Source organism: Scleropages formosus, chromosome 7 (genome assembly GCF_900964775.1).
Source record: "Scleropages formosus chromosome 7, fSclFor1.1, whole genome shotgun sequence".
In the NCBI taxonomy this organism is placed as follows: domain Eukaryota; kingdom Metazoa; phylum Chordata; class Actinopteri; order Osteoglossiformes; family Osteoglossidae; genus Scleropages; species Scleropages formosus.
The window spans coordinates 24373485-24400051 of NC_041812.1; the positions used below are offsets into that span (position 1 = coordinate 24373485).

At 40.9% G+C, this 26567-nt stretch overlaps 1 protein-coding gene and 1 pseudogene across 2 annotated transcripts; both read right to left on the reverse strand.

The window, feature by feature from the left end:
• Positions 1-400: 400 nt before the first annotated feature.
• Positions 401-17575, reverse strand: tdrd12 (tudor domain containing 12). 2 transcript variants are annotated; one of them, XM_029253825.1, is made up of 36 exons: positions 17383-17473; positions 16434-16486; positions 16160-16324; positions 15476-15612; positions 14892-15011; positions 14752-14807; positions 14522-14607; positions 14140-14356; positions 13913-14022; positions 13725-13810; positions 13430-13492; positions 13156-13201; positions 12471-12574; positions 11904-11981; positions 11570-11630; positions 11309-11410; positions 10803-10997; positions 10330-10477; positions 9857-9984; positions 8821-9012; positions 8142-8270; positions 6542-6659; positions 6234-6373; positions 5865-6082; positions 5466-5547; positions 5114-5295; positions 4413-4620; positions 4177-4269; positions 3857-4017; positions 2613-3020; positions 2382-2419; positions 2266-2299; positions 2002-2115; positions 1383-1536; positions 1096-1156; positions 401-924 (listed from the first exon to the last, which is right to left on the reverse strand). In XM_029253825.1, exons 2-36 carry the CDS (start codon positions 16455-16457, stop codon positions 836-838), a joined length of 4347 nt encoding a protein of 1448 aa, XP_029109658.1. In that variant the 5' UTR covers positions 16458-16486; positions 17383-17473; the 3' UTR covers positions 401-835. The 2 variants fall into 2 exon arrangements, with proteins under 2 accessions (XP_029109658.1, XP_029109657.1); XM_029253824.1 differs by lacking the exons at positions 401-924; positions 1096-1156; positions 1383-1536; positions 2382-2419 and adding an exon at positions 17506-17575 and having other exon boundaries at positions 2040-2115; positions 17383-17424.
• Positions 17576-20421: 2846 nt separating this feature from the next.
• On the reverse strand, positions 20422-23366 carry LOC108926235 (b(0,+)-type amino acid transporter 1-like; annotated as a pseudogene).
• Positions 23367-26567: the final 3201 nt, after the last annotated feature.

The following is a 26567-nucleotide window of genomic DNA, read 5'->3' on the forward strand; positions in this document are numbered from 1 at the left end:
CATTTCCCCTCTCCGATAACACAACTATACAGGGATTTCCTGAAGAAAAACTTGTATTTTCTCAGACTGCTCACTTTCAGCACTTACATTTTGACATTACTTATCCTGAAAGTAATCTGCATCTCAGTATTAAACTAAAAAGGAACCACAGACCAATCAAAAACCATGTGCACAGAACAGAGTAGTTAAATGTTTACAAATATGGGTTACTGACATAACCAGTAATAGACTGCTGGTAATACGACTAAGCAAAATAGGAAACCAACCAACCAACTGCCTACAACCGCTTGTCCTGAGGGGGGTCGCGGTGAGCCGGAGCCTTACCCAGCAACACAGGGCGCAAGACTGAATAGGGAGGGGACACATCCCGGACGGGACATCAATCCGCCGCAAGGCACCCCAAGCTGGGCTTGAACCCCAGACCATAATAGGTAAAGTATTAAAATACAAGTGTACATTTTAATGATACAACCAAAAAGAATTCAGCACAACCTATTGCTGGTTAAGACCATCTAAAGCGCACATCAAATGTTTTTGGAGGAAAAACATCAGGAAGCATGTGGTTAATAACGATGGTTAATAAACAAATAGGAAAGGCTGGGCTAGATTCCCAACTTTATTCACAGGTAAAATATTTACTTCTAAGTGGCAAGCACTACATTTTCATGAAGGTATTAAACTGGTGGCAATTCAAAACTTAAATTTAGGATACAACATAATTTCAAACTTTATGCAATAGGAAATCTGCTGAAGGGAGATGATAGAACGCATTTTGTGTGCCAGTCACACCGAGAAGTTAGACAAGGAAAAAACGAAACTCTGAAATACCAAGGAATTAAGAGTCGCTGTCGCTGTCAGAAGCACTCTCACTCCCAGGGATACTGTAGCGTCCCTCCTCTCCAGGGTCTTCCAAGAAGCAGAGACCTAAACAACACAGCACCCTTAGCCCCCTGCTACATTATTCACCATCGCTTTAATAAATTATAGACATGTTACTCACAACTGCTGTGACATATCAAATGGAATGCAGTTTGAATGCTTGTGGGAAGGACATAAACATACAACATAAATGACATCCACATTGCCATGTCATACCACTGCCAGGGTTTTCAGCTTCTTCCTCAAGGTGGTCAAAGTCCAAGCTCACAAATACACTCTAAAGAAGTAAATTAAAAGAGAAGGTATTGAAAAATGTAGAATTTAGTCATACAGCACTTTTCAACAAAATTACAAATGCATACATCTCAAAAGTAGTACATATAGCTTAGGGATTTTAAAAAAAAATCTGAACTAGTCTCCAGTTATTCTATAAATGAGCTAAAGGTTAAAACATAAAAGGAAAATAAATATCCTCCAAAGCAGCGGGAGAACAGGACTGTCACCTTTTGCTTAAGCAGCATTTTCCAAAAGCCTTTCTCGGCTTTCATCAACTTTATCACTGGCGTGCTGCACTTCATGCTCCAGGTGGACTTCTCTGGAATGATCCCGTTATGCAGCTCCAGGTCTGCGTGGTAATGCCTGTCATTAACTGTGCCGCTGCAAAAGGAGTCAGCAGCAGTTAACTTTGACACCATGATTTAACCTCAACTCCCAGCACAATTATTCAGAAGATTATTCAGTTTCTTTGGTCCACAATGGCAGTAGTGATGACTCATTAGGTCTGTACATACAGAGGTGCTTGAGATGAACTACATGTGCTTCCACAAGCATATGAGTACATGGAGAAGCAGAGGGTAGTGCTTATCCCTTAGAGATCCTCAATCTAGCTCAGTCTATGAAGTTCACATGGGTTTCCTCTCACAGTACAAAGGCAAATATGGAAGAAAAGAAGACTAAACCATTATGGTCCTTTATTGACCAAAATGGATCAAGTGCTCTCATAAGCACCCCAACTGCCCACATAAAAACCTGTTTATATTTCAGTTTCCAGTATTTCTAAACCATTTCCTGATATTGAAGAGAAAAAAAAAGGTGAAGCCTATTTCAACACTTCAAACATACCTATACAGAACTCTGTGAGGGAAAAATTCACATGTCTGTCCCACAGGGTCAACAAGTTTGATGGTCAATGTAACAGAATCTTCTCTTTGAAACCATTTTATCAGAGGGTGGAACCTGGAGGAGAATGAAAATTGGTTTCAGTTCAGTACTTATGATTGGTCAAATCAATATCTAAGACTACACAGGAGCAAAGCATAAAAAAATCCATTTTATTATTTTAATGGCACCCATCTTAGTAACAAAACAAAAAAAAAAAGGACATACCTTTGTGTAAAAACATCATTAACAGCAATGGAGCCTAATGACAGTGAGAGAGCAATCAGATTTAATTCATAAACTGACAAAATTTGCAGAGTACAGGAGCATTTTCAGAGACATACCGTGACCATCTGACGTGCAGTACTTCAGTGGCAAAAGCCTGTATGAAGGCAGAACTTGATTTATACTAATTCTCAGCACCAATGTGAAAATGCAATTTGTCAGCACATATTACTGGCACTACCAGATAGAAAACTGCAAAACATTCTGAACAAAACAGGCAGGAAAACACTGATATATGTATTATAGAATCTTTACAATTATTTCTTTTCAGCAGTGGTCTGCACACTTACCCTAGAACCTGTGCATGCTCCTCTTTCATGTGGATGGCTACAGAATGGACAGATGACTGTACTGCCAGCTCATCCTTCACAGATGCTTCAAGGTATTCAATTTCGGTCTCCACCATCTTCTCGGGAAGAGGATGTGGCCTGCTCTGTAGAGTGTCTCTAAAACCACTAAGGACAGTGATGGCTGTATCCTTACTGGACAAACTAGCATGCAGATCCTTCTCTGGGGCTTCTGATGGGACAAGACAACCTTTTTCTTCCACAGCTGCATTTTCCCACTCATCTCTCAAAATTTGTGCAGCTGTCTCCTGTCTGGACTGAAAGTTCTTTGCAGAAACCACCTGGTCTGCCAGGCCTTCATCTTCTGCCTTCACCCTTATTTCCAGAATTTGCTCAAGGGCCTTGGGCCTACTGAATAATAGATATAACAAAAATTGCTGTAAAACATGATCAAACTTACAAAAGAAGTGCTTTGATATCATTACATAGTGACTCAAAGTTGTCATGAGGAATGGCAGTACAGAGAGTACAAGGGTTCCCCCCCAGTGTCTCTGCTCTCTGTACTCAGAAAATCACACGTTATATTTCTCTGCATATTGTTTATCATTTTGGACAAAGGCATCTCTCAAAAGGGGGACATGAATAGGAATCCACAATAACCAGTTTATGTATTATTAGATTTACCATTAGACTACTTGTATACAGCAGTGGCACAGAATAGCACTGTGACATAACACGCAGCTTGGTTCATGTGCAGTTTGCACATTCTCCTTGTGATCACATGGCTGTCCTCCAGGTGCTCTAGTTTCCTCAAAAAGCCCAAAGATGTGTTTCAAGTGGACTGGCAACTAAACTGTCCTTCGAGTTCGAGTGAGAATGTGTGTGTGTGTGTGTCATTGCTCTGTGATGGAATGGCATTCTGTGCAGGGTGTACCCTGCCTCACATCCTGTATTTCTGGGATAGGCTCTAGGCAACCACAACCCTGCGCTGGACAAGAGGTTATTGATAATGGACAGCCCATAAATAATCCTGCATTGCAGAGGTTGAGTTAAACGGCTGAAGAGAAATATCAGCATCGACTACATCTAAATTAATATTTTTCACAATTCAATGAAAACTGAATCCATTTAAAAATTAGATTTAAAAAAAAAAAAAAAAACACGTTTACTGAAGTGTCAACCAGAATCAGGTGCTGAAATACTGGTTCCAAGAACTGAGAGATAAGGACAGAGTGCCTATGACTCACATCGTACAAGGGATCTTCTCCACATCAGCCCTCTGACAGAGTTCTCTCAGCAGCACCACATGTTGAGGGTTGTTAGTGCCCATCCCTGTGGCCAGTATCTCTGAGTGGATGTCATATTCATTGATGGTGGTCTTCAGTCCAGGCATAGAGGTGATTCGCACCTTTTATCAGATGGGAACAAAGTCCAGAAATAAGGTGTGGATAGGAATATCACCTCACTCCGTTTTATAATTAAGGTTCAGTTCTTTCCTATTTTTAAAGAAACAAGAACTTGAGAAAAAAAATTGTACATTTCAAGCGCAGCACAGACTGCAGCCTACCATGGGATCCACCCAGACTGTGTTCCCCAGACAAAGCACAATTTTGCCTTGATGTTGCACACCTTTAATTTTCTGACTGATGTGCCAGCTGACCTGTTCAGAGTATAAATATATCATGGCTAAATTAATTTTTACAACAATTCAGCATTACAACTCACAATTCAGTCCTTTCCCAATGACGTGTTCACATGACATGGCCTTTGTGTACAGTATAATGGTATTAGTCACATAGAGACCTTAGGATTCCAGTCCACCTCTCCATCGATAGGCTGGACTCTGCACACAATGATTTCCACAGCCTGTGGTGGCAGGATCTGGAATTGGCTGGGCAGAATTAGCAACTGGTGGGCTTTCACCTCTTTCTGGTGGCCCTCATCCAAAAAGCAGACAAGCACGCTGTAGAAGAGCCTCTCTCCCCTCTCCATCACAGCCTGCACCCGAACCCTGCCAGGACAGGGTGCACAGCATTGCAGTAACATTCTCCAGATAAGAAAAGAAATAACCATGCCAGCAGGGCCACTGAAGTATTGAAAATGTTCAATAAATATCAGTGCCACATACACACAGATGAACAAAAAGACAAGTCTATAGAGAAACATTCAAATACACTTCTTTCAGAGAAAAAACATTTCATACATGAGCAATAAAATGTTTTCCTCAGCAAAATTAGAGAATAGAACAGTCTGAGAATATTCATACAAACATAATGGCATTAATTCTCAACCAGTCCAAAGGATGGGTCAAACTGTTCCAAGAAATACTGAACATGAAAGAGTAGAAATAGTTTCTGCACCACAAATCAAACAGTATCTTTAAGGTTATTTAATGTATACTTAGGGTTAATGTATATTTATGACTAAAAAGAAAAGTAATAGTTTACTTCTGTACCTTAAATAGTGGACAGCCAACATCCATATTCTGCATAAAAGCTATTTACCTGTGATAGACATCCTCTTCCTGTAATGCATAAATCCCTCCCTCTACAACTTTGGTGGCATGAAGCCTCTCAATGGCATAGTGCTCAGCCATCTGCGCTGCAAGGCTGTTGTACCCGTCTTTTTTTCCACTAACTAAGCGGCCATAATAACAAGAAGCATTCTTGATGTAGAGTGGTAGGATCTGTAAACATTGGGTTAAATCAGGACAGATGGTTACTTTTCCTTTAAATCCTAAACCTATAGTTCAACACCTTCACAGACTTTCTAAATCTATACTGACCTCTTGTTTGGTTGAGAGACTGAAAGGCTGTACAATGAAAATGCTGATAAAGTGAACTCATAATGGCTCACCGTTATGGTTCTGGAGTTAATGTGCTGTGGAGCATCCTGCACAGGGTCAACGGTGTGTCGGTCTGGACATACTCTGCAATCTCTGTAATACAGAATGACTAATGACTAACTCGAAAAGTGGATGCCAACTGACTGAAGGGTGAAGATTTTTCTAAAACCAAGATATAAGACACTGCTGCTTGGGGGGGAAAATGTACTGCACAAACTTAAAATGCACATCCTACTGCCTAACTTGAGAATTCTGCATATTGCTGTTTACATACTGAGTCTGTGTTACTCTCTTTCAACAGTTTATATACTTATATTCAGCCTCAAGTCTTTTTGAAAGACCCCTTCAAACATCTCATTCGCAGTTTCTTTTCATTGCAGGATCTGCACCATATTGCACCAGAACTCCACCTGCAGAACCCAAAGCTCTTGAGGTGGCTACAGAGTGGTCGTTGTGCCTTCTGCTTCTCCTTGGCTTGCATTACACCCTTGGCAAAATCCTGGAGCTCATGGGGTATAACGGCATTTGCGCGTTCCATGTAGCGCAGGATCCCGTTGATGTGACTGGCGTTGTATTCCGAAAGCAACAGCACAGACTTGGCCGAGTGGGACAACTTCTCTGCACGGTCCTGCCATCAGCAAGTTAAAGTGAGCCAAATCTACACAGAGTAAAGCAGCCAGCAGCAAAAGCAGCAGAGGGCTTTAAGATGCTGTCAAAACCTGTAGATAAAATATCCACTGGGAAGTCCTAGAACTTGTTCAATATCTGGTTTACTGCACCTTGTCTGACAGATTCCCGAAGTTCTTTGACATGTAGAAAAGACGTTGTCCAAACTGCTTGGGGGTGCTTGGAAAACCATAATGCACAATGCAGGTCGCATCCTGAATGTCAAGTGCCTTCACACAGTGATTGGTGGTAACTGGTAAGTAGAGTTAGAGGAATACATACAAATACATCCTTCCAGCTTTACTGAAAAATTCACAGATTGAGAAAGCATAAAACACTTGTATAAAAAAAAAAGTGCCAAAATATCTAAGCAACCAAAGTTGTATTTTCCCAAGAGTAACAAATGCTTGAATGTAATTACCCAAAACAATATGAGTGCCTGGATCATTTACTTTCCTCCACTGATCTATGATAACGTCAAACTGGTAAATGAGCTTCTCATGAAGCTTCCAGGCGAACAGTCCTCTGCTGCTCACTGCCTGAAAGAAGCAAAGTTAAATGCGTCATGACACAAGCAAACCACTATTTGTAAAGATACCAGGCTTAACACACGTTCAAACTAAACCTCAAGAATGCTGGCAACTGACAAGGAGAGTGCCGGAGTATGTAGAGGATGGCAGCACCCCCACCAGCAAACAACAAAAATTACCTACAGTACCCAGACTGCACAAATTTCACTTCTGATCGTTGTATATCAAAACTTCAGTACATTGATTCAGTATTCCACCCCACCGCAACCCCAAACTTGATGGAACTCTGCTTCACGTGCAGTAAACATGGGTTACACCTATATATTTTTAGAAACTGACACCCACTCCAGGATAGTGTGCTGAGCAAGCAGTGGAAAAACAAATAAAATAAATGTCTTTAGAGTCATTTCTTAGGAGAAAAGCAATCGCAGCTGTAATGGCTTTTATGATATCCTGTCAGAGCAAGATCATTCAAGATGACAGAAGTCACTAAATGGCACAGTTTAAAAAGGTGGTGGTGGGGGGGGGGGGGGGGAACGACAACAAAAACCCACATGCACAGTGTCATAACTGTTTCAGAGGAAACCGATGCAACACCTCTGAATGACAGACAAGGGGAGTCTTAATGCTACAGAAAGAGGAGATTTTTGAAGTCAGGGGTCAGCAGCTCATTATCTGGTTGTGGGTGCAACCATGGTAGTGGTCAGGTACTCAGACACTGAAAATAAGCCATTAATGTCTGGGTGAAAAGTCCACAAAGCCACACAATTTGCCAAGATGTTTTTCTGATCAGGGACACATGTAAGAGTATATTTTTCTGACTGACAAAATTTCTCTACCAAATTTTAAGCAATAAAACAAATAAAAACAATAGACACCATGTGTCTCGCGGTAACTCAATTTGTTCATAACGCCAAAGACCCTTTGTAACAGCTAAATAACAAATGCCTCTCCACTTATCCAGGGGTTAGGTTCTGTAAAGAACTCATCAGATACATTTAATATACACAGGATAAGATGTTACATTATTTGTACTTATGCCGAAGGCTGAGCACTAAGAGACATACTCTAACACTTCCATCAATTAAAATTAAAGTGGAGGAGCATGAAGAAGAAATTCTGAACTTTAAGACATTTACCTGGCAATGCTTTAACTCAACGGAACTAACCTCCTGCTAGCTTTACTGCTCATGTTACAGAAAGCTAGCTGTTGGAAATGCAGAGAAAAAAAAAAGTACTCTGGAGGAATTTCCTTGCCATGAAATATGCTCCTTTTTCACTTTTTATGAATATATGAAAGACATTACAACAGTGAAAACAACTTTTTAAATGTGTACTACTAAAAATTTATTAAAACAAAACTAAAATAGTATCTTAAAACTAACTCATAAATACCAACTGATAAGTCTGAAAACTATAAAGTACAGACACATTTAAAAATGAATCATTAAGGTGACTGCACTGGCTTGAAGGCTCAGTTGCTCGTGTTACCGTAAAAACCTGTTCCACTTCATCCATAGAGTTAGTGATAATGAGAGTCTTCTGTGCCACATCTGAAGCGAAGTTAAGGCAAAGAGGTAATGTAGATATCTTTGTGTCGTCTAGACATAACAGGACAATCTGCGGAGGAACAGTATCATACATGACAACTTTTAATGGGGGATCCTCAGTGACTATCTATGATAGCTAGTACCACAATAATTTTGATGCAACAAATACACACACACACACACACACACACACACACTTTCACAACTGCTTGTCCCATACGGGGTCGCGGGGAACCGGAGCCTACCCGGCAACACAGGGCGTAAGGCCGGAGGGGGAGGGGACACACCCAGGACGGGACGCCAGTCCGCCGCAAGGCACCCCAAGCGGGACTCGAACCCCAGACCCACCAGAAAGCAGGACTGTGGTCCAACCCACTATGCCACCGCACCCCCCATGCAACAAATAATTAGCAGCAAATTCAAAGCATTAAGTTATTTCTCATAAAAGAAACATAAAATCATGATCGTTTTTACACAGTCACCCATACGCAAAAATATATTGTACGTGAACCATGGGCAACACCAAAATTGCATCATTTGTTTCTCATGTTAACCTGCAAGTCAGGACTTTGCCATCTAGCATTGTTGTATCACCCCAGCATACAATGCCCCCACCCCACCTGGTGCACTTTGCCATAGAGGGCAGCCTCCTCTGGGGCTGTGATGATTACACATGGGTCTCTCATGTGTTCCGTCAGCAGGGTCTCAGCGTGATGGCTCCAGCGCCTGCCTGCAGCGATAATCTGCCTGGGCATTGAAGTCCGCTCCTCACTAGCTGCCACCTTTTCAAAGTGCTGCAGGATGGTGGACATCTGCCAAACAAGTTAAACATTGGTTCCTAGTATTACAATTGCTCAAGTTATGGTTTTTTCAAAAGGTACAATTTTTCCAGTTTAAGCAGTATTTTCTTTTCCTCACCATTCCATTTTCTAAAATTTGTGTTGCAGAATAAGAATGACCTGCATTTCCATATGGAGCCATTAGTTGGCACCGAAATTCACTCGGGGAAGAGAGGGGAAAAAACAGATGTAACTGCAGTTTTACAGCTTGAATCTCGTGTTCCTTGGTATCAGATGAATATGAATAATTATTTTACACAAAACTGTTTTATTTTCATTAATTTTAGTTTTAATGCAGGTCAAAGTTAATAAATGTTAATCTTACAAAAGAATTTTTATTCACTTTTGTTATTATATACCAAATTCTTACATAACCTTACCAATAAATAAATCAAGGAACATCAGTCAACTTAACACAACAAACACCATAAATGCTTACATTATAAACTCGTTGACAGTATGAAATGGGAGGCTGTACAGATTACCCAGTTTTACTTTCAATAATTTCAGTGCACATTGAAATAAAAAATAAAAACAGGTGTTATACTACAATGTACCTCTGTCACTTCCAGAGGCTGTATGCTGTTCTCACACCCTAACCTATTAAGTACTGGATGTAGCTGTGCATCTTTCAGCTTTTATTAATTGCAAAGTAGTAAAAGCAACTCTGAACTTAACCAACAAACTGAGTTACACACAGCCTTAAAGTCAGACCTGTGACTAAGTTCAGGGACCAGTGTTCATTGAAATCAAGCACATTCTTGAAATGACAAACAGTACTGGCATGCATCTCTAACAAGAAAAGGACAGAGCTGACCTCCTCGGGGGCTCGAGTGTAAAGCACATCCACCTCATCCAGAACCAGGTGGCACAGTCTCAGGAAGAGAAAGGTGTGGAAAACAAGCAGTCGCACAAGACTGAAAGGGGTTGTCACCAGGAGCTGGCCTGTTTCATAAAATTTTGAGCATCAGAGCAATTCAAATTTTCCAGGTAACAGCAGGATTAAAGAAACACTAGGTAGTGCACATCAGTGAAGAAAAAAACAAAAGCAAAGACAAGATAAAATTACTATTACTGCTAACCATTGATAATGCAAAAGGAATCCACTGGTTAAACTAATGAGAAACTAAATATGATTAAGCACTAAACAATGAAGGATTAGGACTAGGTATGAACACACAAGGCATGCAATTCATATTTAATCAATTCACCTGTATATGTTCCAAAGACTCACAGATATATTTATATGAAGCTCAATTTAAATAAAACAGGAATTTAAAAATATCTCACAGTTCTTAATTTTGACAGACTTGGCCTCCTCTCTCCTGTGTCCAACCAGAATGGTCAATGGATTGAGTGACCGTGCAGCAGAGATCTCCAGCATGTCAGACAGATGCTGTGATTTCTTCCACCCTGGACAAAGGATCACGGCTATGGGCTATGTAAGACACATGAGAAACAGCATCACTATCAGCGCATAGCAATGATCAGCTATTTTTTCCCCAACAAGTTCAGTCTTTCAGCAAATTTGACATCATAATAAATGGAGTGGATAAAGCGCATCTTTATTATAACCTGCTCGTTATTTTTTATTTTTCTCAATAAGCATAACAATCCAATGATGGTGCTTCATTATGAAATCATTGTGACAACATCAGAGGTAAGAACACTAAAGAGGGCAAAGAGGGAATCTCAAAAAGTTCCTTGTGAAATAAAATACCTATTTTGTACTAAATGCCAAATACAGTGGGAAAACGGCTCACTCCAGTATGTGAGGTGAGAGTGCTGTAAACAGAACTCAGCATCAGGTGGGTCAGATGGGTCAGGAAAGGTGGGAGGTAGCTCAAGGGATCATCGCCATTGCTGGAGACAATCAGAGTGTCACAGCCACGGGCCACCATTGGCCAGCAGTAACACTCTGTCACCCCTGGCCTGCTGTAGCTCCACTGACTCAGAGCCTGGGACCAAACACAATGGGTATGACTTGATTCATTTTCACAAGCACTTAAAGTCATCTTCAATACAACCTCAGCACCAGGCAGTAATACCTCCATTACCTCAGTTATATATATATATATATATGTCTGTGTAATTATACTGTATATATTTATACAAACACAAAAGGTATAACATAATATGCAGTATAACTGTTTATATATCATAAACATTCATTATTATCACTACAAACAAACACTGGGTCATTGTGACATACAATTAAAGAAAACACCACCTGCTAAACCAGACTGTAAGGGAGATGTGAGGCAACTACCTTCTGGACATCTTCCGTAAGAGGGGCAGAGGCCAGGCTGTTGCACGGCTGGATGTCTATAGCAGAGTGTATTAAAACATCCATCCTGGGCTCCTCACCGAACTGTCAGTGGAACAGGGTGTGCTCTCAGTAATGTAGTATACAGAAGGGCATGTATTGCAAACAACACATACCCCAGCCCCCGCCCCCGAAAAAAAAAAAAAACAAAACACTGATAGCTAAAGTCATTACACTTTTTTTTGGATCTGTGCAAGTTCTTACAGTGAGAGCTGACGATTCAGAGTCAAGAACTAGAGGAGCAGGATGAAGAAACTGCAACAACCTATTCAATAAAAAATAAAAACTATGTTTAATCAGTGTTCAGATCAATGATAGATTTCCTGCAAGATCATACATCAGAAGACAAGGGAAAAATGACATTGTTAATTTGCAAGGAGTGCTTTTAGATGAGAAAAATGTTTGCAGCAACAAAAAGATTTAAACAACGAAGACATGTCTAAGGTTCTTTCATAAAACTTGAATGGTGATGATCACACAGCTGCTGTTGCTAATCCCAAAGGCAGATCACACAAAAACAAAAAACTGATGCACAGACCTTCCACAGATTACCTCCTCCTGTATCCTTCGAGGATCTGGAAAAGCTGCCCACTTACTCTGATCTCCAGCAACAGCACTGTTAGGGATGTGGCCAGGACATACACCTGAGTAAGCCACCATTTTATGACCGTACCACCATTTCTATGTGAACATCTAGGGATATTCAATTTTAACAAATTTTAGTAAAATAATACTCCATATCACACAATTAAAGAAAACATTTCAAAGAATAATTCTAAGACATCTCTGCAAGGAGGAGGGGGAGTCTGACTATATCAATGTAAATACACCAGACTACCTCTATAATGGAAGATCAATTTACATTTATTCATTTAGCTGATAATAGTCAGTCCCTTTGAAAAAAAATTAAGCTACCTAAATTTTTCTACCCATTTAGGCAGCAAGGAATAAGTACCTTGTTTAAGGGTACTACAACAACAACAACAACAACAACAACAACAACAGAAAATCGCTATGCAACTGATAAAGGAAACATCAACTGTTCCACAGTTTGCAGACCATGTGATTAGTACAACCATTTGCCCTGCGTTTGACACATCCATACCACACTTCCTCTGGTAGCAGTGCAGAGCTTTGCTTGGCCAGTGGAGAAACATTGTTCTCTGCTTCTTCACCTGCAGCCTCAAGGATATTCTCCTCAAAGCTCACCTAACATTCAGCACATATAAAGCATGAAAAAACTGAAACGCTTCAGTTGGCTGAAACAAGAAAAAAACTGGAAAGTTCACTTTTCAGCAGTACAATGGTTGAACATCACAATGACTTAAGAAGAATAAACTGAATGCCCTACAGTGTTTCAAAGCCTTAATTTCAGTGCTACTGAATCAATAACACTAACTGAAAACTGTGGTTAACAAGCATCACCTGATTAACATGAACAACCTCTTCCAAGAAGAATGGGCCCAATCACAAGTTAAACCCATTATTATGGCTACAGGTGGCTCTTAAAAGTATCATTGCACAGGGACTAAATACTCATGCAAACAAGACATTTCAATCATTTTCTAAAAAATATTTTTTAAACACAAAAAAATGTCACCTTAATTAAGTTTGACTTTCAGGATTTAGAGATAAAATGACAAAAATGAAAAAAAAGACAGCAGCATACCATTTCTGATTAAAAAAAAACAGGTATTGGACAAGGGTCAGAATACTTTTGCAAGGAATAATATGTTTAACGTGAAAATAGATGTCACTTTCAATCACTACTTTCCAAGAAAGTAACTCACCTTCGAAACAAATTTGTCTAGCAAAGGATTCAAAAACTTCCTGAACCTGTTAAACATACACAATGAATTAATAAAATATATAGTGATCTAAGATGGCAATAATATCCAAATTGCTAGAGTTCCCAATAGTGCAGAGTTGCAAGACTCAGAACTAATATCCATATGATGTATCCGAATGATATGTAATGAATTATTTTCAATTACATATAAAATATAAGGTGCACAAATCACCACTTATAAATTATTTCCCTATCTCAATAAATCAAACATTTACCTTAAGTTTAAGTCTTGGGAAAGTTGCTCTGTTGATGATGTCCCTGGAATCCTTTCATTACAACTAAAAGAAAACATGACACTAATGGTTTACCAGAGTACCACTGTAAATCTATGATATACACTCACTTTAAAAGGTAGTCTTTCCAAGCTGTAAAGCAGTTAAGCAACTTGTGAATAAACTCAAACGAATATTTTTGTTCAGAGTGAAATTACCTCTATAACTTGCAAGAAACAAATTACAGCTAAAAAGTACTAGTTCAAGTTAATAAACTTGATTACAGGACATGTTTTACCTCTCCATTGCCTTATTAAAATCCCCAGCTGACAAAGCTGTCTCTGCCTCTGTTTTCTCACTCTTCTCCCTTCCATTCTGTACACTCTGATATAAAAGGGGAAAGAAAAAAAAAAAAAATTTTGCAGAAGTTCATTCATTTTTATTAGCATGTTATTTGTTGTTATAGCATACTGCTGCAAATGCCACCTCCAACTTGGGACAATGAGCACGAAGACTCAGGCCATATTCTTCTTGGCCTGCATGGTAAACCTCTTGCTTTGCCAGGGCACGAGTTACATCTGTTTCCTGAACTGCCTCTGCATTGAACATTAGTTTCCAACATTAGAATTTTCCATCACTGGACAGAGAGGGAGGGAGGAAAAAAAAAAAAAAAATGTTGAGTGTAATATTCTTGGGATTCTATGGATGCTCACCAGGTTCAACATCCCTGCTATCTGTTCTTGGTGAGATGGAAGGCAATGTGGACCGTTTGCCACAATCATTCAACAGAAACTTTCCGGGACTGGAGAAGATGTCGCAGGCTGAGATGTCCGGAAAGAAGCCTCTGCCTGTACCGTTTAGGCAGGTCAGGCCTGTTTTGCTTGAGAAGCACGCAAACTTCTTAATTACCAGCTCATCGTTAACAGAGATCTGAAAAGAGAGGCTTGTGTTATTCAATTACTGCAATTACATTTGTGGTTCAATACCTAATACACTGAAGGAAATAGCACAGACCATATTAATGTCAGTAGAGTTACATACCTCTATTCTACTTTCACAGGCCAAAATAACAGAACACAAAGTTTGTTACAGTACCTTCATATTTTCGATGGTCAAATACAGCTCAACAGCTGTTGATTCAGCCTGCTCGTCACACAGCACAGCCTCCATCAGAGTAGAAGCTACACCAAAACCCAGTTTTACCACATTCCATTCAGCATGATTTTTGGAAAAAATAAATACCAAGGCAATCCCAGTAAAGCTTACCCATTACTGTTTTTACTACAAAATATATCAAAAGCTAAGCAGCATACACCATTATTTACCTTGCAAAAGGTTGCGAAAGTACCTTGTGGCAGAGGTGTCCCAGTGGCTGGATGGCCTAAGAGGAAAAAGTCAGCAAACAGTCTTGAGTGTTTAATTTTGCACCTTTAATCGCTGCGCATTTGAAACGGGGAGTTCTTACACGAGTTCAGCCTTCTCCAAGCTGTCAGACACCTGAAGCGTCATGGGGTGGATGCCAGAAAGCTGGAACTTTCTCACCCAGAAGGGTAACTGCAAAAACTTCTCCAGAGGAGCTAGTACTCTGAATTCAAAAAAAGTTGCTGTCACAGCTGAATGACAAATGCACAATATATAGTGCTGCTTGAAAGTATGTGAACCCCTTACATGCATTAGTCTTACCCAAAAATGGTTAATGAATGGGAAGCAGTCTTTCTCATCTGACATAACAGGTGTGTAATGACTAATTCCATATGTTAGTTTAGAGGAAATCCTGTGTAGTAGAAAAAGGGAAGTAGCGCAGCTACAAAAATAAGTGAACCCCAAGGTGCATTGACTAAACCAGGCAGGTAAGTAGAATCGGGCATGTAAATCAATCATTTTTTCATTTTAATATTTTGTATAAAAACAATGACCATCCCTACAAGGTTTACATACTTTCAAGAAGCTCTGTTTAACTGGAAGGGCAACACCTGGAACAATCGAGCAGTAGCCAGCATTATCGGTATCTGATATTTGACAGTATGACAAACTCCTATGACTACATACTTATCCGCGTTTACAGATATGCGCTTAGCGTGGTCCACCAGAAAGCACAGAGCCTGGCAGCCATCTGCACCCTGAAACAGGGACTCCAAAACCGCCCTGCACCAGCTCTTCAGAGCACCGGAGTAGACTACACAGACCTGTGGGGGACATCAAGGCCACATTCAGGGTCTAAAATATACAGCTCAATATGACTAAGTTACATTACACTTATTCATTTAGCAGACGCTTCTCTCCAAAGCGACGTACAACCCATAAAAAATACAATTTGTGCATTACATCAGGAGAAAGAGACATAGCTGCAGATGTGTGACTTAAGTAGTTTCCTCCACCACATGCACCAACATTCATCACACAAGTAGCTGCACAGAACTTAGTTCTATCAACTAAGCTGATCGCCAAGCAAGAAACCTCTGAAGCTCAACAGAGGCTGCAGTCATCCTCACAGTTTCTACATAACGATCAGACGACGGCATAGGCGTTAAGGACATGGACTCGTAACTTGAATATCGCCGATTCAAAACCTACACCCACCACTGGTCAAGGTATTTACCCCGAATTACTCCAGTAAGAATACGCTGCTGTACAAATAAGCGAAACGCTGCAGTTCACTTTCGACAACAACAGCAATGAGATCATACGCTCTTTGAGCGGTCTGCCATGGTGAAAGGCCATTAGCCGCAGTACCTGGCCTTCCTCCAGGGATGGCAGTCTCATTTTCTCAATATCCAAGTTGACCTTATGGTAGAAGAGGTTCATCTGGATATGCAACTCCTCATACTCCTTTGGGTCTTCGACACACACGCCGGCACCTTTCACGATCCGGCCCCAGAAGCAGCCGGGGTCGTCGACCTGCGCAGCAGGGACACAGGCAGCAGGACAGAAACCTTCCTCACCGTCACAAAAAATTAAGAAATTCGTCCTGAAATTCAAGAATACACTATATATCATAAAAACGCACCTTCAGAATGCATAGTTCCAGCATCTTGATCTTGTCGTCTCCTCCAGTGTCACCTAAAAAATTCCGTCAGTCAAAAATTTGTTTCAATCTCTACCTTGTTATGTAATCTTCATGTTTTACACTAGTATAGGAAAAGCAGACTTCTGATTATTTAAAACCACTTCCATTATTACCATTACAGTTTGCGTGGGTGTGTATACATAATACATACTAGGTGTTGTTCGGTGTAAAAAGACTGCGGGCGGACAGACACAACAAAACCACTAAAGAATATAGATAATACAAGCATAATTTCTGCCGAACAAACCAATCAATGCCATGGTTATATAAAAATAATAATAAAAAAAAAAAAAATCTAGATATTTTTCCAAGTGACGACACCTCAGGTGTTTTTCGGTTACAAAACTGACTGACACCGTAGGCGTAGCCGGTCAAAATTCGACTTTTTTCTACAAAAAAACCAAAAGGAAACAACGGGTCGCTATATTTCTTTTTTTTTTTTTTTAAGTTCAGTTCAGTGGTGCACTGGGTAACGCGTATGCCATGGCACCTTATCTTATATAATTAAATAATAATTGCTGCTGTTCGGCTCACCGAAGGAACGGACTCATTGAGCGTCCGTCTTTCTCCTCCACGTGAACGAGTCGCGCGCACTTCATTTGCGAAGAAACGGCGACAGTCACTAGTCTATTTCCGTCGAAATAAGTTGTAAAGGAAACGAACGATGTCAAACACCGCCACAAAATCCGTCCTCTCCTCAACACTTATGCATTTTACGTTACGCAGCGATTTCAAAAGATGGAAACATCTTGCTTTTTCACCACTGCTCACTTATTCTATTCAGTAGTTATTTCTATTTTCTAGACTATTGTTCCTCACGAATTCAGATCGTACGGTTCACAGAGGGAAGCGCGCGATCGCCAAGCGGATCAATTAGGAATCCACTCACTATCAATAAGCGCCTGTCCAGAGCAAGGTCGCCACCGTCCAGCTGTAACAGAAAGGTTAAGTTAAAATTTTCCGATATCCATCACAATACAAATGAGAATAAGAATGAAAAGTATGTACATACGTCACGTTTTTGCCCTCAGCGGAAATTGCTTCTCTTGTCAAGGATCGCCGACGCGGGACGTGCCGTTCACAGTACACGCGCTTGTGCGTAAAATTCATCCAATCAGAATGATAAGGTGGTCTTATGCAAATACACGTTTTGACCTTCTGGCGTTTTCATTGGTTGTCTGATGTTACCTGGAATCCCTTCAATTTTTAAATGAATTTAACAGTAGCTTTTTCAAAAATTAAAAAGAAAATAATGCAGCTCTAACATAGTAGTAGTGTCAAATAATGTATATCTAGCGCAGGTTAAAGAGGCCATATAAATACTTATATATCGCTATTGTTATATGCCTACAATTGCCAGATGAAATTCTGTCAGTCCTGACCAAGCCAGGTCACAGGTGGCTTCTACTAAACTTTTAGTTGTCTCCACAAATATTGCCACTTTAATAACAATGACATTGTGATAATTTTTGGTACAAAGTCACAAAGACACTCAGCTGAGGTGTGTGTTAAAACATCCAAATTTTCAGTAAAATGCCATCAAAAGATAAATCGTCGAGCAGGGCTGTGGGGAGCCGGAGCCTGACCAGGCCGAGAGGGGAGGGGACACGCCCAGGATGGGACACCAGGCCGCGGAAGGTCTCGAACCCCAGACGGCCAAACCTGCTGCACCACCACGCTCCCCCCCCCAGTAAAATGCCTTTCAACACAATTGAAAAATCATCACAGTACTGGAAAAAAAGGAGTCACTGTACAACTGGGCATAATAAAAATATAGGGAAGATGTGATCTGACTTGAGGGGGACGTAGTGGCATGGTGGGTTTGGCGTATGCCTGCTCTCTGGTGGGTCTGGGGTTTGAGTCCTGCTTGTGGTACCTTGAGATGGTCTGGCGTCCTGTCCTGGGTGTGTCCCCTCCAGCCCTGCGTTGCCACGTTAGGCTCCGGTTCTTCACAACCCCGCTTGGGACAAGCGGCTTCAGTCAACGTGTGTGTGTGGGTTTTGACTTAAAAAATTCTATTAAGATTGTACTGAACATACTAAAATTCCAGTTGGCATGGTACAAGACAGCAAAAATCTGTTTAAGATTGACAGACAGTGCTTAAATTTCAATTAAGGTAGTACTGAACCCTTTCAGTAAAATGGAGTATATATGGCACTAGCTAATGAACCAATGTGAGAGAATTTTTTAATTAAGTTGAACTACCAGATGTAAACATTTTCAGTCAGATGTGTGAAAATGGGTTTGCATGCTCTTTTTGATGAGCTTGACTTCGATGACAAAGTCTATCCATTAACTTCCTATATTTATTTTTTAAATCAGGATGACAGACATCCAGAGTCAATCCAGAGGACAGGGCATTCTGCAATGCACTCATCAGAATTCAGAATACCTAAAAGAAACCCACGCAAACACTGGGAGAACATGCCAACTCCCCAAAGAATTGATTCGAACCAGAAACAATTGGTTTATGATCTGGTTCTGATACTGCTGCTGCACTTCCATGCTTCAGCTCTACAAAACTTTCTTCTGATCAAGCTGAAATTCACTGTTTTCATTTGAATATTAAGAATTTATAAAATGCTGTACTACTTCTGTTGTGTTCTCACTAGAAGTAGTTTCTGTTTGAAGTTGTAAAGTACTCTAAAACATTTCAACACCTTTAAGTTGTATAGGGAAGTAATAACGTTCCATTATTGTCAGGTGATTAAGCCTCATTCGTAGTCAATTTAAAAATGTATATTGTTATAAAGTCTTGTTTGAGAAAAGAGAAGAACCAGCAGCCAGGTGGATGCACTTCAACAGAGCTACAATGGATGCTCCCCCTTTCATGTTCAAAAACACAAGTGGAGGACTGTATAGTACAGGCCAATCTATATACACTTTGTAGTCACTAAGAGCCAATATCAACTCAACACAAGTGAACAACAGATCTAATTGAGTCCAAAAAAATTGAATTTAATGTAATCACAGTTTACCACATCTTCTGCAAACACTGGTTATAGCTGTGTGTGCTTATGTTCAGCATACCTTGGAAGAGGAACAAGAACATTTTAATTTTCAATGCTCAGTCATTCTGTAGTTTGAGCAGCTCCCAGGAGCACAAATCATTGTTGTAGACCTTGGTATACCTTTGAATTCTTTCCAAAGCTTAAGTCACTTGTAACTTGTGTATCCCACTACCACACTGCTTGACAAAACAAAAAAGTGTTATGTTGCACTGCATCCATGACCATACCCCAGCACAAATGCCAGCTGATCTATGGATGCCTTCAAATCAAACATACATCCTTCAGGGATCAATGATGATGACAGTTTAGAACTGCTGTAGCTGCCAGGCAGGTGGGGGCACAAGGCAGGTACTGTATCATGCATGGGCTTACTAAAAAGATGAGCTCGTTGAATAATACTTTTTTGGATGTGGACGGCATGTTTTGGAAGAAAATTCACATTAGCAAACATGAGCCATGGTCACATGAGTATGGATTTCAGTGTTACCAGCATACCGCATTTTCTTTCTATGACATGAGCACTGTTCTTCCTTTGAGCACTGCTACAAAAGTTATATCCAATGGCAGTACTGTCTGCACAGATGTGAGCTATTTTTTCTGTGTCATTAAGCTTCCTCTAAAGGAACTACTTCTATTAATAGCTGGAGATTCATGGTAATGGGTCCTGTAGGGATAAAATGGGAAATGAGACAAATGACTGGCTGAAATAAGAAGCAAAAGCATCAAACATGGTAATACTACACAAATTTTAAGTGTTGTTTTAATATTTAGCATTTTCCCGATTTCTGATTTTCAGTATTTTTGCTGTTCAATTTTTCATTTGGAATGAATGTGTCAGTGGAAAATGACTAGACACCAAACATATACAAGATTTCTGCTTTTAGGACACTGCTGAATGCAGGCTTTCTGAGATCTTCTCACCTGCTACGAGTTATGCAGCTGCCATTGGCAGCTCCAAAAGCAGAAGAGGCCACAAAGAAAGGGATGGTCCATGAAAATGGCTGGAACCTGCAGCAGCTCAGTGGGGGTCATAACCTTGAGGTAAGCAATGTTGACTAGAACATAGCAGATGGACACCAGGGGGATTCCTACAATGATGGCCAGTGGCACATTTCTGACATAAAGAGAGTCCATGGTCCTTTACTTAACATAAACTGTGGCATAAAACAGAGAGATTATTTATTACAGAAAGGTCATTTATTAACATTAAGCATTTCCATTTAGAATATGAAACCGCAAACACTGTTCACCGTACTCCATTACACAACAAATGTACCTGTATGGGTTCTTGAGCTCCTCTGTTATGTAGTTCAACTGATTCCTTAAAGAGAGAAACATCACGAGTACAGGTCAAGCAACATGAGTATTCAAGTGCTAGAATAACTGTAGGACATTATCTAACCGTGTGGTATTTCTGAAGAATTTATCATTCACAGTCAGAAATTAAAGAAAAGCTTCGCTTACCACCCGTCATATGCCCAGAAACCATTATAAAATGCAAATCCAAGATTCCCAAAAGAAGTTGATACACCTTCAGCTGCATTAGCTAGATTTTGTGTTTCCTGTAATAAGCCAATGGGGGTGCGGTGACGCAGTGGGTTGGACCACAGTCCTGCTCTCCGGTGGGTCTGGGGTTCGAGTCCTGCTAAGGGTGCCTTGCGACGGACTGGCGTCTCGTCCTGGGTGTGTCCCCTCCCCCTCCAGCCTTATGCCCTGTGTTACTGGGTAGGCTCCAGTTCCCCGCGACCCTGTATAGGACAAGCAGTTCTGACAATGTGTGTGTGTGTAATAAGACACACTCCTTAAGAGCACAGCAGTGCAATATTATTTTGAATTATTCTATTAATGTCAGTTATAAGTTTTTCTTTAGCAAGTTGTTCTGACATTAGCTGAAATGTAGAAAAATTTAAAGTGAGATAAAATCAAACAATGCTTAAATTTAGCTCTACATGGGTTTAAATTAACATGTAACCACATCATCGGCACAGAACCTCTATTTTTACCTTTTTATTTTCACTCATTTTATATGCTTACAGACTAGCTAAGCATACCTTGTGCCACCAGCACAATCCCAGTGACAGCAATGATGAAGATGACGAGGAGCTTGGTCACAGTGAAGAAGTTCTGCATGTAGCTGGCCAACCTGACACTCATGCAGTTCACTAGGAGTAAGAGCACTGTGCAAAATAACATCATGTTTGGACACTGTCCCCTTTTTTTTCTAGAATGTTCAGGATGAGGTTTGTTGAGACCAAACCACTCATTCCTTGTACCTAGGACAAATGTTTTGAGACCACTGCATCTTAAGGACACCATTTGGAGAGCTGAAAGTTTGTAGTGCTTACTCACAGATGGCTAACGCCAATAGACATTTCACAACAAACTCTGGAGGGCCGCATCCTGGGTAGAAAGGGACTGCGGCGTACTCTCCAGACGTAAGGCAAATGATGGCAAATGAATACAGCCTCAGAACTATGATGGAACTCAAGCAGAACATGTAGGCCATGATAGGCCCATAGGATTCCATCAGGCAGTAGTACTCCCCCCAGACCGCGTAGTCATGGTGCCAAACTCTGCATCACAAAGAGCTCCTGGAAGCGCACACACACACACACACAATGAGCAGGGCCCTGAAGCAGCAATCGGTACATGTCCATGCCGGTGGTCCTTGCTGCTTCTGCACTCAGCTCACCCAGAGTGGACACAATGCCATAGGCAGCACAGATGCACAGGGAGAGTCGGCCAGCATGGCTTTCGGGGAGATGAAGATCCTGGAGCCGATCACCGTTCCCATGGTCACACAGACTGCGCTAATCAGGCCCACCTGTTGCACACACAACACTTATCTCATGGAACAACATAATTCAAGTCTAACATAACATATTGGACATACTGTATGTAACATTTATTATTGTCAGTCCGGTGTTATTCACTCAGTGTTCTGTCATCTGCCTTTTAAAGAATTGCTGATGTAATTTCGCGTGGCGGGTTTGGCTGGTGCCCACTGTGTGGCAGGTCTGAGGTTCAAGTCCTGCTTGGGGTGCCTTGCGACGGACTGTGTCCCCTCCCCCTTCGGCCTTGGACCCTCTGTCGCAGGGTAGGCTCCGGCTCGCCGCGAGCCAACTCGGGACAAGCGGTCGTTGACATTAGTTGGTTGGTTGGTTGATGTAATTTCTGCAATCATCTCCATCAGTCATACCCTTCTTTCATTTTTCAGGGCAGGTCTGACTACAAACCTGTTGATTTCTTGGGCCCCCCGAAACTTTTTTGATTAGCGAGAGGACCAGGACACAACCATATAGAGACCGAGTCAATATACTGAGCAAAAGCAAATACATTCTGGTACATAATACGACTCAAGGGCTGCAATACTTAACAGGGGTGGTCATTCACACACACACACACACACACACACACACACACACACACACACACACACACATCTTCAGAACCGCTTGTCCCATACAGGGTCACGGGGAACCAGAGCCTACCCGGTAACACAGGGCGTAAGGCCGGAGGGGGAGGGGACACACCCAGGACAGGACACCAGTCCGTCGCAAGGCACCCCAAGCGGGACTCGAACCCCAAACCTACCAGAGAGCAGGACTGCGGTCCAACCCACTGCGCCACCGCACCCCCAGGTGGTCATTCAGTCCTATATAAGTTCATCAAAAAACATGTCATAATTTTCCATGATGCATCATGAGAACATCCCTCAAACAACAGTGATGCCCATGCTTACCTCCTTCTGTAGGACAGTTGCCTTCACATCCTCCATCACATGCTTTGCTTGTGCCACAGAGTTGCTGAGCTTCTTCCTCCTTTCCCAGATCATATGCTTTCCATGTTGACTTGCTTCCATATATCCCACATTTATGACAGTGGGGGGTCAGGGCATGTCAAGATCAGGTAAACTGAAAGTATAGTGAGTGAAAATGATTTCTTTTATTAAGACTGGTCTTGTGAAGATTATAGCCTACTTTTCAAGTCTGTATTAGTGAGAAGTTAAGAATGTCCTGAATAGGTTGGGTCTCCTATTTTAACTGCTGAGGAAGGTAAGGTGATTAATCTGTTCACCACAAGTCCATTAATAGTAAAACATTAATGCAATTACATAAAATGTTCTTGTGGTCTTAAGTTAGAACAGACAGTTCGAATGAACGTCTGGTAGAGCAGTAGTTAGAGTTTCTGCCTTTGGACCCAAAGGTCGTGGATTCAATCCCCCCTTCCAGCTATAGATCCCTTGAGCAAGGTACTTACCATAAATTGTTCCAGTAAAGTTACTCTGCTGTATAAATAGGTAAATAACAGTAAGAAGCCTAGGCCTAACGTTGTAGATCGCTTTGGAGAAAAACATCAGCTGAATGAACAAATGTAGTGATATTAGTGAACTGACTGAGGATGACAGTCCCCAGATACCAGTGCTTAGGTTGTTCAAATTTCAGTTGCTGGGGATCCAAACGATGCACATCATTAAAATGTTATCTCGGATGACCACTCAATAATGCAGTCCAGCACAAAACTGTTTATCTACTGATTCATTTTAAATCAGCAAAGATACTCCATCTGGTGGTCTCCAATACACACTGCCTTTTTGTCCGCCTCTTTCGCCATAGAAATTTGAATGGCATCCGCTGTTCACAGCACCCTATTCGCTTAGTGCCAGAATTTACTCATTAATATACTGTGCAAATTTTACTACACTGGCAAAAAAAAAAAAAAAACCACTGTGGCTTTCACTTCATGTAAACTGTCACTGGCTGCCATTGTCACACATCTAACATATTTACATGACACATTGTTAGACCTTCAATATGTTTCCAGTATTTTGAATCAGTCAAAAGCAGTACTGATGATGCTAATAATAAACAATTATAAAATTGGATCTATTAATCTAATTTTAGGGGGTGTGGTGGTGCAGCGGGTTTGACAAGACCCTGCTATGTGGTGGGTCTGGGGTTCGAATCCCGCTTGGGTTGCCTTGTGACGGACTGGTGTCCCATCCTGGGTGTGTCCTCTCCCCCCTCTAGCCTTGCGCCCTGTGTTGCCAGGTTAGGCTCCAGTTTGCCGCAACCCTGCTTGGGACAAGCGGTTGTAGACTGTATGTGTATAATCTAACTTCAAAATGATTGATCATGAAAATTATTTAATTATTAATAATTAGTGTTCCTCCCTAGACCAATGTGCATGCAAACGCGCACACACGCACGCCCATACACAAATGGGAGAGCAGGCATGGCTTCACCAGTAAAGGTCTGTGTAGTTTATGCTTCCCTCCACTCACACCTTTCTCACTCTTGTTGCAGTAATAAAACAGCGAACATAAGTGTGTTTACTCTTGTTGAAGACTTGTACTCTTACTTGTACTTTTGCTTGTACTCTTACTGACTTGTACTCTTCTTGTTGCAGTAATAACACAGGAGAACAAAGTGTGTTATGTACTCTTGACCCTTGTGTTGACCAGTGACTTTCGAACTCTCCTAATTCCACCTTCCTTCTCTGCTGTATGAATATGAAATCCAAATGTATGGCAACGAAATTATGTATATGCCTATTGAAGACATATTGCACATCTACCAACGCACCAATGCATTTTGCATTGTATTTACTTTAAAGACAATAAGCAGGTCTATATGATTTAACTTGTTGATATGTACTGAAACCCAGCTATAGAGTACATATATTACCTGTTAATCATTAACCAACCGTAGGTGATTAACACTGAAAAGAACATACCTCCCAGCCATAAGCCTCTTACTGTATCTTGTGTGACTTGATCAGTGTTGCATGAAGCAGCAGCAACAGCTTCAGAGCAGCTGATCAATCTTCCTTGTCAAGTGCTGTGTGAGTGACCTGTGAGAGTTGTTCCTTTGACACACACACACACACACACACACACACACACACACACACACACACACACACTCTTCATTCATTTACTTTGTGTCCTCAGCTAGTGATATGTGAATGGTTTTGTAGGTTTATGCATCGCAAATTCATTGAACCAAATTCTCAGTCTGTTCTGTTAACACATTAAGTCCCTAATAGTGTTCTAGTCCAAAAAGTAATCAAACATCGAAATTCGCTGGAATTGCTGTTATGTTTCGAAACTTGCACGTCTAGTACATACTGCTCTAAAAATTTTAGGGTGGGAAGAGAAACAACCCATACAGGAGTTGTACGAGGTTTCTATTTTAAAACAAGTAAAAAAAATTGCTGCTGATGACACACATATTCTACATGAGAACTTTAACATGTTACCCTCAGGGAGACGATTTAGAATTTTGATGTGTAAATCAAATCGTTATAAGAATTCTTTTGTGCCAGCTGCAGTTAAATTATTGAATGAAGAATTCCAAAACTGAGATTTTAGATTGGTATGCAGTAGGTTTTTAATATGTTTTGATTGTTGCTTCATTTCTTTTTTATTGTATGTTATGGCATGTATTGTTTTATGTGAGTCCAAAGTTGTGCACTGGCCATGTCATGGTTGTCCAAGACAAATTTCCCAGAAATGGGACAATAAAGTATATCCTATTCTATTATTCTATTCTATGTTTCTTATCCAAATCATGTCCTTAAACCAAAATGTTGGGCTCTTTCGAAAAATGTGAACAATAACGTGCTCCAAGAAGCTGCACCGAGACTCTTCAGAATGATGACTGTGTTCCTAAACTCTTGTTCCACCACCATGAGTAGTGAACACTGTTATTCTCCAAACTGAGCCTCTGCCTCCAGCTCTACATTTGATCTGATGCTCCTAGAGACAAATCATAGTCTAAACAACCGGAATGTGGAACATGCTTCAATATCAACCTGTCTTGTCAAGCTTCATCCATCCATCCATCCATCCATCCTTCCATCCATCCATCCATCCAACCAACCACCCAGCCAACCAACCAACCAACCAACGTCCCATCCATACATTTTCAGCCTGCTTATACTGGTGAGGGTTACAGAGGCAAGAGTCCAAGGTGCACATACTTCCATTCCCACAGTAACAGGCCCAGATTTTTTCAGCACACTGTGATTCTTCCCTGGTGCCTCCTCCCAGTGGACAGCG